At 40.9% G+C, this 16,465-nt stretch overlaps 1 protein-coding gene across 2 annotated transcripts in view; it reads left to right on the forward strand.

Annotated features, from left to right (window-relative positions):
- smtnb (smoothelin b) overlaps positions 1–16,465 on the forward strand; it is a 772,002-nt gene that overhangs the window by 602,278 nt on the left and 153,259 nt on the right. For both annotated transcript variants that reach the window (XM_072486160.1, XM_072486170.1), the window contains exon 11: positions 14,281–14,448. In XM_072486160.1, coding sequence (XP_072342261.1) covers positions 14,281–14,448 — 168 coding nt within the window. The remainder of the gene's footprint in view (positions 1–14,280; positions 14,449–16,465) is intronic.

Raw genomic sequence — 16,465 nt, forward strand, 5'->3', positions numbered from 1 at the left:
TGTATCGGTTGCACTATTGTATGTATGGCAGAGGGATGTGGGTGATGTCTGATTTTTAAACCCTTAACAGAAGGATGACATCACTCAGTAAATATTTTAAAAATGGACATTACCCACATTCGACAGTATTCTTGTAGTTTTTGTACCTCATTAATGATAATTGCTGCATAAGTAGTTTTTTAATTCTAATTTTGATCCATAGTAAATGCTGGGTAATATTATTACTCATTATTATCGTGGATGTAATGATATTGTCGTGGAAATTATAATAAAGACAAATTCCTCGAGGTTAGATTTAAGGAAATTTATTTACACAAATATATTTGCGGAGAGAGAGTGTTCCAGCTGCAGAGCCGGTGACTGCACTCTGAGATTCAATTGAAGACAACATATCTTTATAGTCTGAAATAACAGCTTGAAGTAAACAGGCATGTTTATATTAAATAGACCTTCGAAAGTATGTAAGATGAAATACGTAGCACGTATGTTCTTGCCCTTGGCTAAAAACAACTCGAGTACACATTTTGTTATCTTTTAGAGGACAATGTCTTTTCACAATAAGGCCGTAACCAGAATAATTAGCAATATTTCATTTAAGTTACCTGACCGACTTATTCTCATTCAAAAGCAGTGTTGAACTATAGTCAAGCATTTCCCAGCATGCTTCTAAGTTGGCAACTCATTAATTTCCCTTCCACAATTCCCTCCTTGTTGATCTTTTGAGCAACACCTTTTAGTAAATTATCGTGTAGGGTGCGTTATAATGTAAGGGAAAGGACGTATGACAGTTCCCTGCGTGTTATGAGCCTGGTAGCAAGGAGGCAAGGTGGCTAGGGCTGTTCCCGTGTTCGTACAATTAAAATATCTTGCGCAACATTAAAACAGTAACCAGACGACAATCAAGATTACAATGGCGATTATAATCCAGAACATAATCCTCTGTCCTGACGATCCTAACCACCCAAAGCCAAAGTCCCATCCCTCATTTTCATGTAATCTTGTCACCTCTCTACGAATGTGATCCACAAGATTATCAATTTTTTCTGAGTTATCAGGGATGTATGTGCAACAGTCACTTCCAATCAGGGCACAAGTGCCTCCCTTTTCAGCGAACAAGAAATCAAGAGCCATTCACTTCTGCAGGGCAACCGCTCTTATAGCGACCATCTCAGTTTCTATCTGGTTAACAGCTTCTCCAGTGTCATTAGCAACCTGCTCAAGGATGTCTCGTAGTTTGCGTAGTTCGTATGCATTAGTGGCTATTCCTAATGGTGGTATCATTATTCCCAGCATTTGTGCCCATGTCGTAATACTTTGTGTCGTCCTGTGATGGGGATGGTCCTGCAATTGCTGAATGTGATGCACATAAGGGACTACCTATCCCAAATAGCAGGAGCCTTCCCAATCTTCTGGTAACCAAAGGCACGCCTTATGACCACAGATAAAATACGTGCCGTTATATGCGGTCAGGTTTCCTTTACTATCAGTCATCATTAGTCTAATCGATCCCCTTCCCAGGAGCCTCCATTAGTTTGATTTTCAACTCCTGACCAATCAAAGATGAATAGTCCTTTCACTGTATGGTGGAACATAGGGGGTTGCCAATTTGAGATCTGATCACACTGACTCGTGCCTCCTGAGTGGGTCCCATATGTTTTATGATTCTTAAAGCATATACTTCCTTTGGGACTCCAGTATAATTGGGAAGGATCAACCAGGGTGGTTGACGTGTTACATTAAACCTAGGCCCCCACCATTCCTCAAACCTATTCATATCGTATCCAGCTAATCTCCAATCTAACATATTCTGTGTATCTTCACCACGTCTTGTACTATTTTGTCATAGAGCCCATTCTGCTATCGCTTTACTGGTGAATGGGATAGGACGCACAGGAAAGCCCTCCCCCAAGCATCTGGGAATTTGTGTACAGACCCAACAACTGAATTTATTTACCCTCTCTGCGTATGAGTGAGACATGCATATTAAGGTTTTCAGTTTACCCTCTACATAATGTTGGATTGATATGATAATATTGTAGCGCAACAATTACTCACTCAAGTCGAGAAGAGATTAAATCAATCGAGGCTTTATTAAGCAAGACTTGTTCCCCAGCAGCTCAGTTACAGAATGTGGCTGCTGGGAGAACTCGAGCTCTTATACTCCGCCTTCAGGGCAGAGCCAGAAGGCGGCAGATCCAACCAGGACCCGGGACCTGTCAGCCATGTTTAGCATGTTTAATAGATTGGCCGGAGGAAGTTATGAATCCCCTGTTTTTCCATAATTGGCCAAAATCATGTACTACCCCAAAAGCGGATTGGGAATCAGTATAAATATTGACTGTTTTATTTTTAGCTAGAATACATGCTTTAGTAAGGGCAAACTTCGGCCGCTTGAGCAAACGTTCCCGAAGGCAGAGCAAAAGCTTCCACTATCTTGAATGGAGTTACAATTGCATAGCCGGCCAGGAGGGTCATATCATTTGGTCGGTTTGCTGACCCATTGGTGAAAAAGGTGATGTTTGGATTTTCTAGTGGGTGACTCAATAAATCAGGTCGAGGGGTTGTGGTGGCTTCAACCAATTGTAAACAGTCATGATCATACGTATGATCTGCTTCCGCGGGCGCGGGCAAGAGTGTTGCAGGGTTGACAGCTGGCGCTTGCTTGTAGGTAAAGTTGGTTTTCGAGAGGATTACTTTATACCCAGTGTGTCAAGCCGCAGTAAAATGCTGCATTGCGGATGAATTAAGCAGCAGCAAAACTGATTTTTTTTCTGAGGTCTGCTTTCCTCAGTGATTTTGTGTTTGTAAATTATATGCGAGCTCATCCTCACGAGCATACCAAGCCGTGCAATAGGTCACAATATTCTCTCGTCTGGACTCTATCAGGTGTTTTAATAGCTGTGCCCAAGGTTTATTAATCTTTTGTAAGACTTCCTGCAGTTTTAAATTATTTTTTTAACAGTGGTACTGTAAGGATTAACATTCAGCTGCCAGCATACAACACAGTCACAGAGCGATCGGGCGCAGGCTTGTACTTGAGACAGTTCCATAAACGTTCCATTATCAATGCAATGTACTACCGCTCCTAATTTGCAGAGTGTCTGTCTGCCTAATAGGGTAGGTGTCGCTAGGTTGGCCCCTTGCATGATAGCCTCTTTCCCTCTATTTGCTACCCAGTGTTCGAGGGACTAATTTCCTTCATTCAAATGATTATCATTATTGGGAACCCAGCCTCCATTTATGCCGGGTGGGACTGCAATCCCATCCTTCAAAGCTGGCCAAGATGCACCATAAGAGTATTTTAGAAACAACAAAACTTCCCCTGGGAGGGGGCTATAAATAGCGCACATACAAGTAAATTTCCAGTGATTGAGTTTATAGGCATTAGCTATTCTTAGAGACATATATTTTTCTTTGTCAATTCAGAAAAGTCGGGTCTGCTGAAATGGTTAATGTTTTCTGCAGAACCTAAGGGGCGGAGAACTTGGAATGATGCCATTTACGTCTTTTCACGTAATCTAAAAACGTATTCATATTCAATTACTTGCTTTCTTTTAAACTGATTTTAGTTTCCATATGTTTCAGTTCATTAGAGAAATCTCAACAAAAATTAAGAGATTAAGTTATAATCTCTGACTCACAATGACAGACGATAAAAAATACAACCCACCTAGCATTTCATGCTTTGACTAAAATTAATTGGTTAAACACACAGATTCTCACAGCTCACAAATACCACAATTAACCGGTAGCCTTATCTCACTGCTACAGAAAAATCTGAATTCCCTTTTTCTACAGGAACCCATCTGTTACGCTTTTACCTTAATCTTCTATTTACTTTTACTCTCCTGTTTTTTGTTTCGAGAGGGGGTCAGCTTCATTAGATTCCTATGCGGGACATATAGGTTTTCCTACTTCATTCCGTTGCTTTACGATTATTTCTTTTCATTTTCTTACTCATTTTGACTCCCTTATCTGTCCTCTTTAAGGAGTTCACTTTCTTTCTCGCTCCGGATGTCATTACTGAGGCTTCGGGACGACCTGTGAGGGGGCGTCGAGTTTATTGCTCATCGTTCCTTCTGTAACATACTTTAGAACATATATATAACAATAACAACGACTGCGGAAATCATTTACAAATACTATAGGGAGCGCACACCGGTGTTTATCCTTTCACGCACCTCAAAGTTTTTTTCTTTTAAATTTTAGTCTCTACGGCACCTTTTTTCTTCCCAAGCAGCTATCGTTAATTTATTAATTAAGATAACTCATCCTAGCATGAGTCACTGGCCAGTAATTAAGGCTACCGAGCAGCAGACCTCCCTTTCAGCTGGGGTTGCGCTATGGCTCTCTCCCTTTCAGCTGAGAGAGTCCTGTTTAGAGAATCGTTTTGAGATTCACGTCCCGTTAAATTAGGGAAACTGCAACGACTACGGCAATTTGTCGTGGAAATTATAATAAAGACGAATTCCCCGAGGTTCGATATAAGGAAATTTGTTTACACAAATATATTTGCGGAGTGGAAGTGTTCCAGCTGCAAAGCCAGTGCACTGCACTCTGAGATTCGATTGAAGAATACGTATCTTTATAGTCTGAAATAACAGCTTGAAGTAAACAGGCATGTTTATATTAAATAGACCTTGGAAAGTACGTAAGATGAAATACGTAGCACATATGTTCTTGCCCTTGGCTAAAAACAACTCAAGTACACAGTTTGTTATCTTTCGGAGGACAATGTGTTTTCCTAACAAGGCCGAGACCAGAACAATTAGCAATATTTCATTTATGTTACCTGATTGACTTATTCTCATTCAAAAGCAGTGTTGAACTATAGTCAAGCATTTCCCAGCATGCTTCTAAGTTGGCAACTCATTAATTTCCCTTCCACAGATATGTACATATGTAGACATGTAAAGGGTTAATTATTACATCTCAGTGTAACACAACCACTAGAGGGCACCACTCGTTCCCACTATAAGTATGAGACCTCAGAGGATCTTGGGTACATCTAACTAGAGGTTTCTAGACAGTAGAGTATAAGAGAGATAGATCACAGCATAGTTAATATTAAATAGACACAGCATGTGTAGTTTAAATTAGTTATTACTTTAATATAGATTACTTGATTACTAGTTATAGTTCTGTGGAGTGTGCAAACTCAATGTTAATCAATCGTTATTTAATAAATCATTTTCGCTTTAAGTTAAAGATTGGTGGTTTCTTCATAATCACACAGTAAAACGTAACAATATATTACCAAAGAATAATATAACATGGTACCAGGTGATTGGCTACAGAAACTAGCTAGCATAATCCAGTAAGATTAGAAAAAAGGAAAAAACTAAGAAGCTATTCGACTTACGAAACAAGAATCTCAGACTGCAAAACTTCGACGAATCCAGGATCGATAGATAAAGCTCAAGCTCCTCGACATCTAAGGATCATCGGTAACCTAAATGTAAACTGCCATTTGTTGAAGCAGCAATTCCAAATTTATTTAGAAGCTTCCGATTTGAATAATGCTACCGATGCTCGTAAAATTGCTCTGCTACTAACTATGGCTGGTCCACATGGCATTGAGATCTATAATTCCTTCCAGTACACGATGGATCAAGATAAAACAAAGTTTGATGTAATTCTTGCAAAATTTGATAACCATTGTAAAATCCAAACTAATGAAACGTATGAGCGTTTTATATTTGAAAAGAGATTGTAAAACAAGGGTGAACCTTTTAACAGCTTTGTCACTGATCTGAGACTGTTAGCACAATCCTGCAACTTCTCCGCACTGAATGATGACATAACTAGGGACCAAATAGTCTTTGGCATATCTGATGAACAGCTTAGAGAAAGATTACTTCGGCAAAAGGATCTAACTCTAGAAATCGCGATTGAAATGTGTCTTGTTCATCAGCAATCAAAAAATCAATACCAAGAGTATTTTCTCCTTGAAAAGGGCGCGAAAATTCACCACGACGCAGAGCATGACAAATCTTGATAGCATTTTCTTGCTGAAGCTCTTCTTCCCTCAATAGTCTCTTGCATACCTTATTATTCAATATTCCAAAAACTATCTGATCGTGGATCATCGATGACTTTAAAGTACTAAAATTGCACGACTGCGCCTTCAACCGCAAGTCGGTTAGAAAACTATGGAAAGGTTTGCCTGCCTTCTGAGTATGCGTGCAAAAGATATACCGCTCGAACGTTTCATGTTTTTTGGGGGAGCAATGCAGATCGAAGTATTTAATTACTTAATTGAAGGTTTTGCTTTCTGCTTTGCTGTCCAATACGAAGGTAATATAAATTTTGATGGCTTGAGGACCTGCTACCGTGAGCAGCAACAAAATAAGCCTCTCGTCAGGCTGTGCCTGCAGGCCACGGGCTGCAACACAAAGTTTGAATTGCTGCTTAAAAACACCCAAATTCTCATCTACATTACCGGTGACTTGAAGCTGGTAAGGTGCCTTCAGACCTTCCATTTCTAACTTTCTAGTCTTTCCGTGCATTGAGTTCCAGTTGCCAGTAGTTTACCAGGTAGGTAGAAGAATTTTCTTCTTTTCTTTCTTCAGTCTGTTTCATCCCGTCTTCTCCGTAGTTATCTTCAATTGTTCTATATTCCTGGTACCATGTTATGTTCTGTGTTGTGGTCGTGGTAATAATGCACACAGAATATCTAGTTCTTTGACTAGCAAGACAGTTTATTAACAAAATGAACACGTGGAAGGATAACTAACAAACTATAATACAAACGGTAACAAATAAGTGAATTCTCCTGGAGTAGGGCAGCACGGTGGTGCAGTGGATAGGATTGCCGCCTCACAGCGCCCAGGTCCCAGGTTCATCCAGGCTCTGGGGCACTGTCTGTGTGGAGTTTGCACATTCTCCCTGTATTTGCGTGGGTTTCGCCCCCACAACCCAAAGATGTGCAGGGCAGGTGGATTGGCCACGCTAAATTGCCCCTTAATTGGAAACAATGAATTGGGCACTAAATTTATATTATTTAAAAAAAATTCACCTGGAGTTCCTTCTAATACGACTGTCCTCTAGTATGACTTACTACTAACTGCCGGATCTGTGGAGCCACATTCTGGATCTCTATCGCCATCTGCTGGTCTGTGGTCATATAGATAACTATATACATTAATAATAATGAGCCGGTGGAGCCAGGGAATCCTGGGAGTCGGGTTACTCCGGCCCCAAATGGGCTGCACATATTTAAATGAGTTTAACGACTCATTTAAATATACTGATTGGGCGTGATCCATATTGCATCACATGCCGCGTGTCGAGAGCATCGGCGCCTGCCGCAAAACTATTTTTTGGGCTCCCCTACCTTACATCGAGAATAGCGGGATCGCTGCCAGGCACAACACAGCCAGAAAATCAAGTCCACAGAGTTAGACCTACCACTGCAGCATGCAGATATAGGACGGTTTCTGCCTATGCTATAGTGGTGATGAGACATTGACCATTAGAAGCTGCATCGTGTTCATGTCTGTAAATGTTCGTCCGTGTGAAGTTTGCACATTCTGCCCGTGTCTGCGTGGGTCTCATCCCCACAACCCAAAGATGTGCAGGGTAGGTGGATTGGCCAGACTAAATTGCCCCTTAATTGGAATAAAAAAAGAATTGGTTACTCTTTAAAAAAAAAAAATTTAAATGTCTGCAAATGTTCGCATAAAGTTGCCCACCACTTCCATGCTGGGAAGGTTGAGCTCCAAGCTCTGCGCAGGGCCTATAAACAAAGTTGATCCTGGACTCCCCCATGCTTCTTGATAATGACCGTTCTAAGAGGTTGACAAGCAAGGAATGGATTTGAATCTGCTGGCAAGATATGATGTATTATTCCCTGTTTTGTAGTCAGTCTTTAAAAAAACAGTGCAGTGTCACGTCAGAGTACCTTTAAGAAATGGGTGTTTATAAATGGGTGTGTATATAAGTATCTGTAGTGAGAGTACCTTTAAGAAATGGGTGTATATTACTGCAGTGATGTCAGAGAGTGGGTGTATTTGGACTGTCTGTCAGCTTTTTACTTTCGTTTTTGAGCAGGCTGCAAACTATGTTTTAGTTTTGTTTTCAGTGTTGGAGCTGAAGCCAGACCAAGCAGGTGGACTGCTGTTCTCTCTGCCATCAAAAGACTATCTCTTGATCATTTGGTGAATTCAGAATTATAAATGTTCTCAGTAGTGAATGTAAACCTTCTGATAAAAGGTGTTTTTAAGTCATATGGATGTTAAAAGGAAAGCTTAAAGGATTATGTAGTGTTGTATTCTTTGGGGGTTGTATTTGAATTAATGGCTGCTAAGATGTTCACTATGTTTTAGAAAGGTTAACTTGAGTTTATAGAATAAACATTGTTTTGCTTTAAAAAATACTTTGCCATTTCTGCTGTACCACACCTGTAGAGCGGGCCGTGTCCTCCCCATACCGCAATCTATTAAAAGTTGTGGATCAGGTGAACTCCATGCTGCACTTTGGGGTCCTCTAAACCCTGGCCCATAACAAATTGGGGGCTTGTCCGGGAACAAAGTCTATCTATTGGATTGGCTTAGTGAACTTAAAGACAGTGAGGGGTGTGCTTATCAGGTGTGGTATTCTAGTTTAAGTGGGGGGTGTGTTGTGGACAATGAGGCTCTGAAGTTTTTGGGGGTGGAGACGGTCGCACGCAGTACCTTGCGGACAGAGACTAAAAGCAGACTGTTTGATTTGGCAAAAACATTGCAGTTAACATTACCTGACAAAATGCGAAAAGGTGAGGTAATTATGGCGGTGGCTAAGCATTTAAAGTTGCCTGAGATACAGTTTGACTCATTGGAAATGGCAAAAGTTCAGTTACAAATTAAACAAATGGAACATGAGAAAGAATTAAAGCAGCTTGAATACGAAAGAGATGGAGAGGAAAAAGAAAGAGAGAGAAAGAGATAGAGAGGAAAAAGAAAGAGTGAGAGAGGAAAAAGAAAAGGAGAGAGAAGAAAGAAGAAGAGAAAGAGCCCTAGAAGAACAAAAAGAAAGAGAAAGGGAGATACAGATCAGGGAAAAAGATAAAGAGAGAGAGTTTGAACTTTAGAAAATGGCCATGAAACATGACAGTCAGTTAAAATTGGCAGACGTAAAGGGAAACGTACAGTTGGATGATAATGATGAGGATAGTGAGAAAGAGAGTCAAAGTCAAAGGCTTTGTGGGAATCTATTTAAATATGTCCAAGCATTGCCAAGGTTTCATGAGAAGAAGGTAGAAGCCTTTTTCATTTCATTTGAGAAGGTAGCTAAACAAATGAAATGGCCACAGGACATGTGGGTATAACTGATTCAAACAAAGGTGGTTGGTAGGGCGAGTGAAATGTTTGCATCACTACCGGAGGAGGTATCTGGGTCGTATGAGGAGGTGAAAAAATCTATCTTAGGCGCATATGAACTAGTGCCTGAAGCCTACAGACAAAGGTTCAGAAATTTAAGGAAAGAACTTGGTCAAACATACATGGGGCACGATTCTCTGCTCCCGCGCCGTTTCAGAGAATTGGTTGGGTCGGCACATATTCCCGCGATGCCGGTCCGACGCCCTCCCGTGATATTTAAAAAAATACTTTTCCATTTCTGCTGCACCACATCTGTAGAGCGGGCCGTGTGCTCCGCCTACCGCAATCTATTAAAAGTTGTGGGTCAGGTGAACTCCATGCTACACTTTGGGGTTCTCTAAACCCTGGTCCATAACAGTAGACATCTGAATGGTACATGGTCTCCCATTTAACTCCGCATAATCTTAACTTCAAATAAAGAAACCACATTGTTGTTTCACTGATATTTGTCTATCATTGGTATGCTTACGTCAAAGATAAGAAGAACATAACAGTGACAGCAGACATTCTGGCAGACACCAAGATTTTCATTGCACATATCCATCAGCCTTTTTCTGTATGGTTCCCCATCTGAGTCCTCATCTGATCCTCTTCAGCAGAACACGTCTGTGACCTGGTGCTCCAGGTTACGGGCATTTGTGTTATCCTTTCCCGCTTCCTTGGCTGTAGGCCACTCCTACCTGTTTACTCACCATGTGCAAAACCCCTCTTCTATGTTTCATCTAGAGTATGTGCCAGTATCTGAGCTAGTGGCTGTGAGTGTGAGATCGATTTTAAATTCAGTACCTTGTTCTTCTTACCCTTCATGGTCTGCGTCTCCAATGGCTGGGTTGGAGTTCTTGGGTATCTGAAAGGAGAATGGTACAATGGTGATACTGCAATGAAGAAAGGGGGAAAGAGTAATAGGTCCATGCTTACATCATTTTCAGTTAACCAGAAGAGATTGCGCAATGAAAGGAAAGTGGGCTGTGAGAAGGGGAATTATGTAGGAACATAGGGTGCTACCTTACCAAAAGGGAACAAAGTTCCCGAGCGAGGGCGTTTAACAGCGTGTTTCCTTGCAATGCCGAGAAATATATTCAACACGACTCGCTTTGAATAACAGGCCTAAACGGGTAAAGCGCGGGAGGCCGCACATCGTCCCCTTTTTTACAACGGGGAGCTCTCTCGCCAGATCTCCCCGTTTTAGGAGAGATCTCGGAGGCCCACAAAAGAAATCCCGACCTCCCCCGACCCCAATCGCAACATGGGAAGGTCCCCCGGATCCACCCCCCCCCCCAACACCCGAGGGCAATCCTGGCCCGATTGCACGTGCGCAGAAAACACCAGCTTCGCACCTTGGTAGTGCCAACCTGGCAATGTCCCTGCCAGCTGGCAGTGTGACCTGGGCACCATGGCAGTGCCAGACTGGCACCACCAGGGTACCAGGTGGCACTAGTAGTGCCTGGGCACCACCTTCCAAAGGGAATGCAGCTGGGGGCCTCCGATCCCCTTGGAGATTCCCACAAGTGGCGTTCCATCTGGTCCCCGTTGTCCTGCAAGATTAAGGGAAGTACATCACTGTGTGATGCAGGATGTTTGGGTGATGTACCTGCCAGTGTGCATGCAAGCTGTGAGATGTTGACATGAGAATTTCATCAGTGTTAAATGTGCAACGATAACGCGCTATAATGAATGCAAAATTTGAGATGTGTTTGATAAAACATTGTTATTAGGTAACTGAGTGTAGTAGGATGGTTTGAATTGAATGGTATGAGGTTCCGTTGTAAGCACTTGGTGATTCCTGTGTTGAATCATTAACTTCCTTGTTCAGTGGACACTCCATCTAGGTACTTGGAGCTACACTGCTGTAATTAATTACTTTGGCTACCTGCTCTCACTGTGTAATATCTGTTCTCAGGGCCTCCTGTTCCCTGTAGATAGATGATCCCTGTCTTCCTGATAACCAAAAATAGAGTGGAATGTATTTTGAAGAACAGTAAAATATTCTCACCTGTTTGGAGAGCTTGGTATCTATGTTGGAATATCATCTGGGAAAAGAGAAGCAGTTGCCTCAAGAATCCAGCTATACTGGGGTTTAGTTGATGGATGGGTTTTGATGAAATTTAGAAAACAGTAGATTCAGTTCGTGTAAACAGTCAACTCAACTTGACTTTGATTCAGAGACCAATTGGAAACCTTTAAACCAAAGAAGGTGCTGTGTTTTTTGCCACTTCGATCTGGCGCCTGACGTCAAACTGACTGCATATTTAAGATTGGAATTGTGAGACTGACTGAGTGGTTTTCCTGTAGCTGAGTTCAAATGAATGCATTTGATTTGAAAAGTTATTGCAAGAATATGTGGAAAACAACCAGATGAAGTTTAGACACTTTTACTGTGGTACCAGTTTCCATGGATGATTAAGGTACATTCCATTGCTCCTTAAGGGCTCAATAATGAGGAATTCACCCTTAAATTTTCACTGTAAATTCGTAGTAATTTTATTTTAATAAGAGCATTATTCAATTCTGTTTTCATAATTAAATTTGGATACTCGGCTATCATTCCAGTCCATAAGTCGAGTGCCCCAAAATCCAAACTGAGAGAACAAACTACGGATTGAATAATTGACAACTTGTGTGAAGTACCAATATTTATGAGGTTCCTGTATACATAAACTATTGTTAAATGTTTATAATATCAATTTAGTATTATGTACTTGTGAAGTATATCTGTTTTGTCTGACCAGACAAGGACAATGCCGTTAACAAACAACAGGTCTATAAGAGAGCAGAGGCGGTATGATTTTGAAAACGAACAATCACTTTTTCTTCTACAATGGTAGTTTTTTAAAGAAATCGTGTTTTCTTCAGCTTTTTTTCTCATTAATTTACCTGCTGTCTATTCTGAAAGTCGTGACTTTTTCTCCAGTAAAGTTCTACAGGCAATGAATGTTTCTGGGATGTTCTGCAAATTGGTTTTCTTAATTTAATACTCTTTATTGTCACAAGTAGGCTTACATTAACACTGCAATGAAGTTATTCATGTCCCTGCCAAGACAGTGAATATCAGCAAGATATTTTACCACAGCGTCCAAGTGTTCAGCTTAATCTTCTCATGAAGTGCACACACCACTATTTCCAACAGAGTTTGTTGCATGGCAGTCTTAAGTAAAGAGCCCATCCATTTAGCTTTTTCTAACCTAGGGATACAAAACTATATATGGTGTCCATACCAAAGCTTGCGCAAAGCTCAGCTAATTTAGCAGGCGTACTTGCACATTTTGGCAAATGTAGCAGTTTATTTGCGAAAATGGTGGAGGATAATGAGACTTGTCTGTAAAGAGTACATTGGAATACTACCTTATAATCAAGTATCCAATTGAATGTTTCAAAATTTTTCATAAACTGCTATAGTGATTTATAACTTTGATACCATGATAATATTACTGTTTCAAAATCATGGTGGCTTATTATACAATAATTATTATCTTGTGAAGCTCATCAAGGGCTCGTCCTGATAGAAGTTGACAGACAATGCACTCCTTGACGTTGCTGTAAAGCTACACTTTCACTGAAGAATAAGCAATTGTGTTGAAACTGCTACAAACATATCTAGTGTAATTACTGAAAAATAATGCTGGTAGTATGAATTAGTAGGGTATTTTTGGTGCCAGTGTTGACGCAGATGTGATGTAGAGCAAAGCAGCTGCCTGCATCGCTACAGTGGACTAAGCCAAACAAAAGTTTCAGTTTATTATATAAGTGCCCCTTGTATTTTTGTTGTCTATTTTAATACTGGCAGCAAGGCTGACAAGAATTGCGAAAGGGTCATGCTGATATTTAAGTGCATGATGCGCATGGTCTCAAAATATGAATTTTGTGGTACTGCTTGTATTCAATATTAAATTCTTGAACTAAATATTGTTCTAATTTGTAGATAAGAATGATAGTCAATGGTGGGATAAAAAATAAAATCAAGTGTCTATAATCACTGCAAATGACCATTTGAATCTACTTTAAATCTACTCTTTCTAGTTTTATACTCATTGGGCACACTTGCCGCTTAAAAATACGATTTTGCATTTGTGCTGAGATCAATAAATATAAGTTCCCTGTAATTGTGGCTGAGTGATTTGTGGAGTGATAACCACACTATTGGAAAAGATGTTTTGAATTGGAGTAATTATGGAAATGGGGAGAAAATACAATTTTTCTTTTAATTCTTATTTTTGACTTGGATACAGTTTCCTCTGGTTGGCATACCCACTTTTATTAAACTAAATTAGCTTTGGTTAATGTGAGAAGATACAACCAAGAAATTTATGTGAGCAAGCTATCATGATTTTTAATCAGTCCGTCTACTGTTTTTTCTGAAGTTTTAACCCACTTAAAATAAAAGGGTTGTGAAAGCTTTTGTTGAAATAGTGAGGAGATTTGATGCAAATGCATCAAGCATTACTATAACATCATTTGTAATACAGTGATTTTCAGGCTTTAGGGTTTCATTTATTAACCTTACCATGATTATTGCTGGGATTTGAAGAGAAATCTTTCAATTTGCTTCTTATTCATCCTACCATCCTACCAAGTGTTTTCAACCAGTTGCAGAGAATTATAATGAACAAAACATTCTTATACTCCAAGTTCTGTTTGGCTTTATAAGACTTTTGTTTGCTGTGCATATACTGAATAATTTGACAGTTATGCTGTGGAATAAGTTGGAATTTTACAATACATTAAAAAATTCAACAGAAATAAATGAAAAAAACAGTAACTATTAATGATTATTTTAATTATTCGTCAATGCTCAGCTTTCCCAAGGACTTCTGATGATGGAGTTATCTGCTCAAAGGCACTTTTTATCCAGGCTATTGAACTTGAAATGCACCAAGCTTTGGACCAGCCAAATGAAGTAAATGGAACCTGTTTGTCTTTGCAGATGGACACTGAGCCAGTGATGACCGCAGCAGCCCAACCACTACAGAAGTTTGAGGTTATTTTACCCAATGGTATGGAGAAGGAAAAGGAGAATCTAAAAGAGGAAAAAAACAAACCCAGTTTGGAGGATTTGAGTGCGATTGAAGATGAAGAGATCCTGGATAAAATGGTATGGTGTCCATTATAAACACCATGAGCAAACTTTTATGGTTCCAACCAGCATGTTTGCAGATGGGGGCAGCTCACAAAATTCCACAGGTGACTTTCCTGTTGCCCTCCCCTAATCCCAAACCTATCCACAATTTTAAGGGTGCGGGAATGTTTTTTTATGGCCCCCATAATTAGCCACTTAAGAGTGACTTGCTGCCTGCCTCAATTTTGAGGCTGGTGGAGGGATCTTGGTGCGGGGAAGACTTAGCAGGTCACCCTTCTTGGGGTGTTGGAAGGATGACAAAGAGGCAAGGCCTCCTTACCATAACAGATGACCCCCCACACCACCCCACGACTAAAATGTGCCCTTCATGGCTGCCCTCACCCCCGGCTTCCCCATCAAGACTCCCACCTTCCTCTCCACATCTGCCTTGGCCTCATTTCCCTCCCTGCCATTAGAAACACCTTCCCCGCCCACCCCGCCCCCATGAACAACACCTCCCTCCATCACCCTTTTTGTGGTCTGACTGGGGATTGCTTGTATTTCCAGTCCTAGCCACTGATGCTGTTGGGATGACAGAGCTGCCGTGAATCTGATCGGTAGCTCTCTGGGGTAGATTTTTCAACCAAGAAGGGGGCGGAAGCTCCACTATAGCCAATTAACCCTCCTCAAAGAAAAATGGCTGCGGGGTTGTCACGATTAGTGGGACTATGAGAAACCCCACCAACCCAAAAAATCTTGTCCCATGATGAACAGTTCAGAATAGGTAAGAGGAATTGATTAATTATATTTTGTCATGGTGAGATAGTTTGTGAGTGACTTTTCATATATGTCACACCAGTGAACCTATTCTTCAACTACATTAAGTAGGAGGGAACAGCTGAAGATCTGTCTCTGTGGTCGAAAGCAAAATGCTAACCTAAACTTTGACTTCAGAATCAAACCATTGAGCAAAAAGAGGACTATCCCAAATTATTCAAATGACTTTTCAATATTTACTGTTGAAAATAAGAGAACAACATCACCCTCAGGCAGAGCAAATAAGGTGAGAAGGGAGGTGGTCAATGCAGGACTGAGGGTGGTGTGCCTTAATGCAGCCAGTATACGGAACAAGGTAAATGAGCTTGTTGCACACATTGAAATTGGCCGGTGCGATGTTTTGGGCATCACAGAGACGTGGCTGCAAGGACATCAGGGCTGGGATCTAAATATACAAGGATATGTGTCCAATCGAAAGGACAGGCAGATAGGCAATGGAGGCGGGGTTGCAGTGTTCGTAAGGATTGAAGTTAAATCGATAGCAAGGAACGATGTAGGATCAGAAGGCATAGAATCTCTGTGGGTAGAGTTGAGGAATCGCAAAGATAAGGAGACCCTGATGCAGTTATGTACAGACCCCCTAGCAATAGTCAGGATGTGGAGCAGAAAATAAATCAGGAGATAGAGAAAGCATGTAAAAAAGGCAAAATCACAATAATCATGGGGACTTCAATATGCAGGTGGACTGGGAAAATCAGCTTGGTAGTGGATCCCAAAAAAAGGAATTTGTGGAATGTCTAAGAGATGGGTTTTTGGAGCAGCTTGTGACAGAGCCTACTGGGCAACAGGCAATTCTGGATTTGGTGATGTGTAATGAGGCAGACTTGATTAAGGAACTTAAGGTGAAGGAACCCTTAGGGAGCAGTGACCACAATATGATAGAATTTACCCTGCAGTTTAAGAGGGAGAAGCTGGAATCAGATGTAACGTTATTACAATTAAGTAAGGGTAACTACAAAGACATGAGGAAGGAGCTGGCCAGAGTTGATTGGAAAAGGAGCCTCGCAGGGAAGACAGTGGAACAGCAATGGCAGGAGTTTTTGCGGGTTATTCGGGTAATTCATCCCAAGGAGGAGGAAACATGCCAAGGGGAGGACAAGGCATCCATGGTTGACGAGGAAAGTCAAGGACAGCATAAAAGCAAAAGAAAAAGCATACAAAGTCTACTGGGAAGTGAGAGGATTGGGAAGCCTTTAAAAGCAAGCAGAGAACCACT

Source organism: Scyliorhinus torazame, chromosome 1, assembly GCF_047496885.1.
Source record: "Scyliorhinus torazame isolate Kashiwa2021f chromosome 1, sScyTor2.1, whole genome shotgun sequence".
In the NCBI taxonomy this organism is placed as follows: domain Eukaryota; kingdom Metazoa; phylum Chordata; class Chondrichthyes; order Carcharhiniformes; family Scyliorhinidae; genus Scyliorhinus; species Scyliorhinus torazame.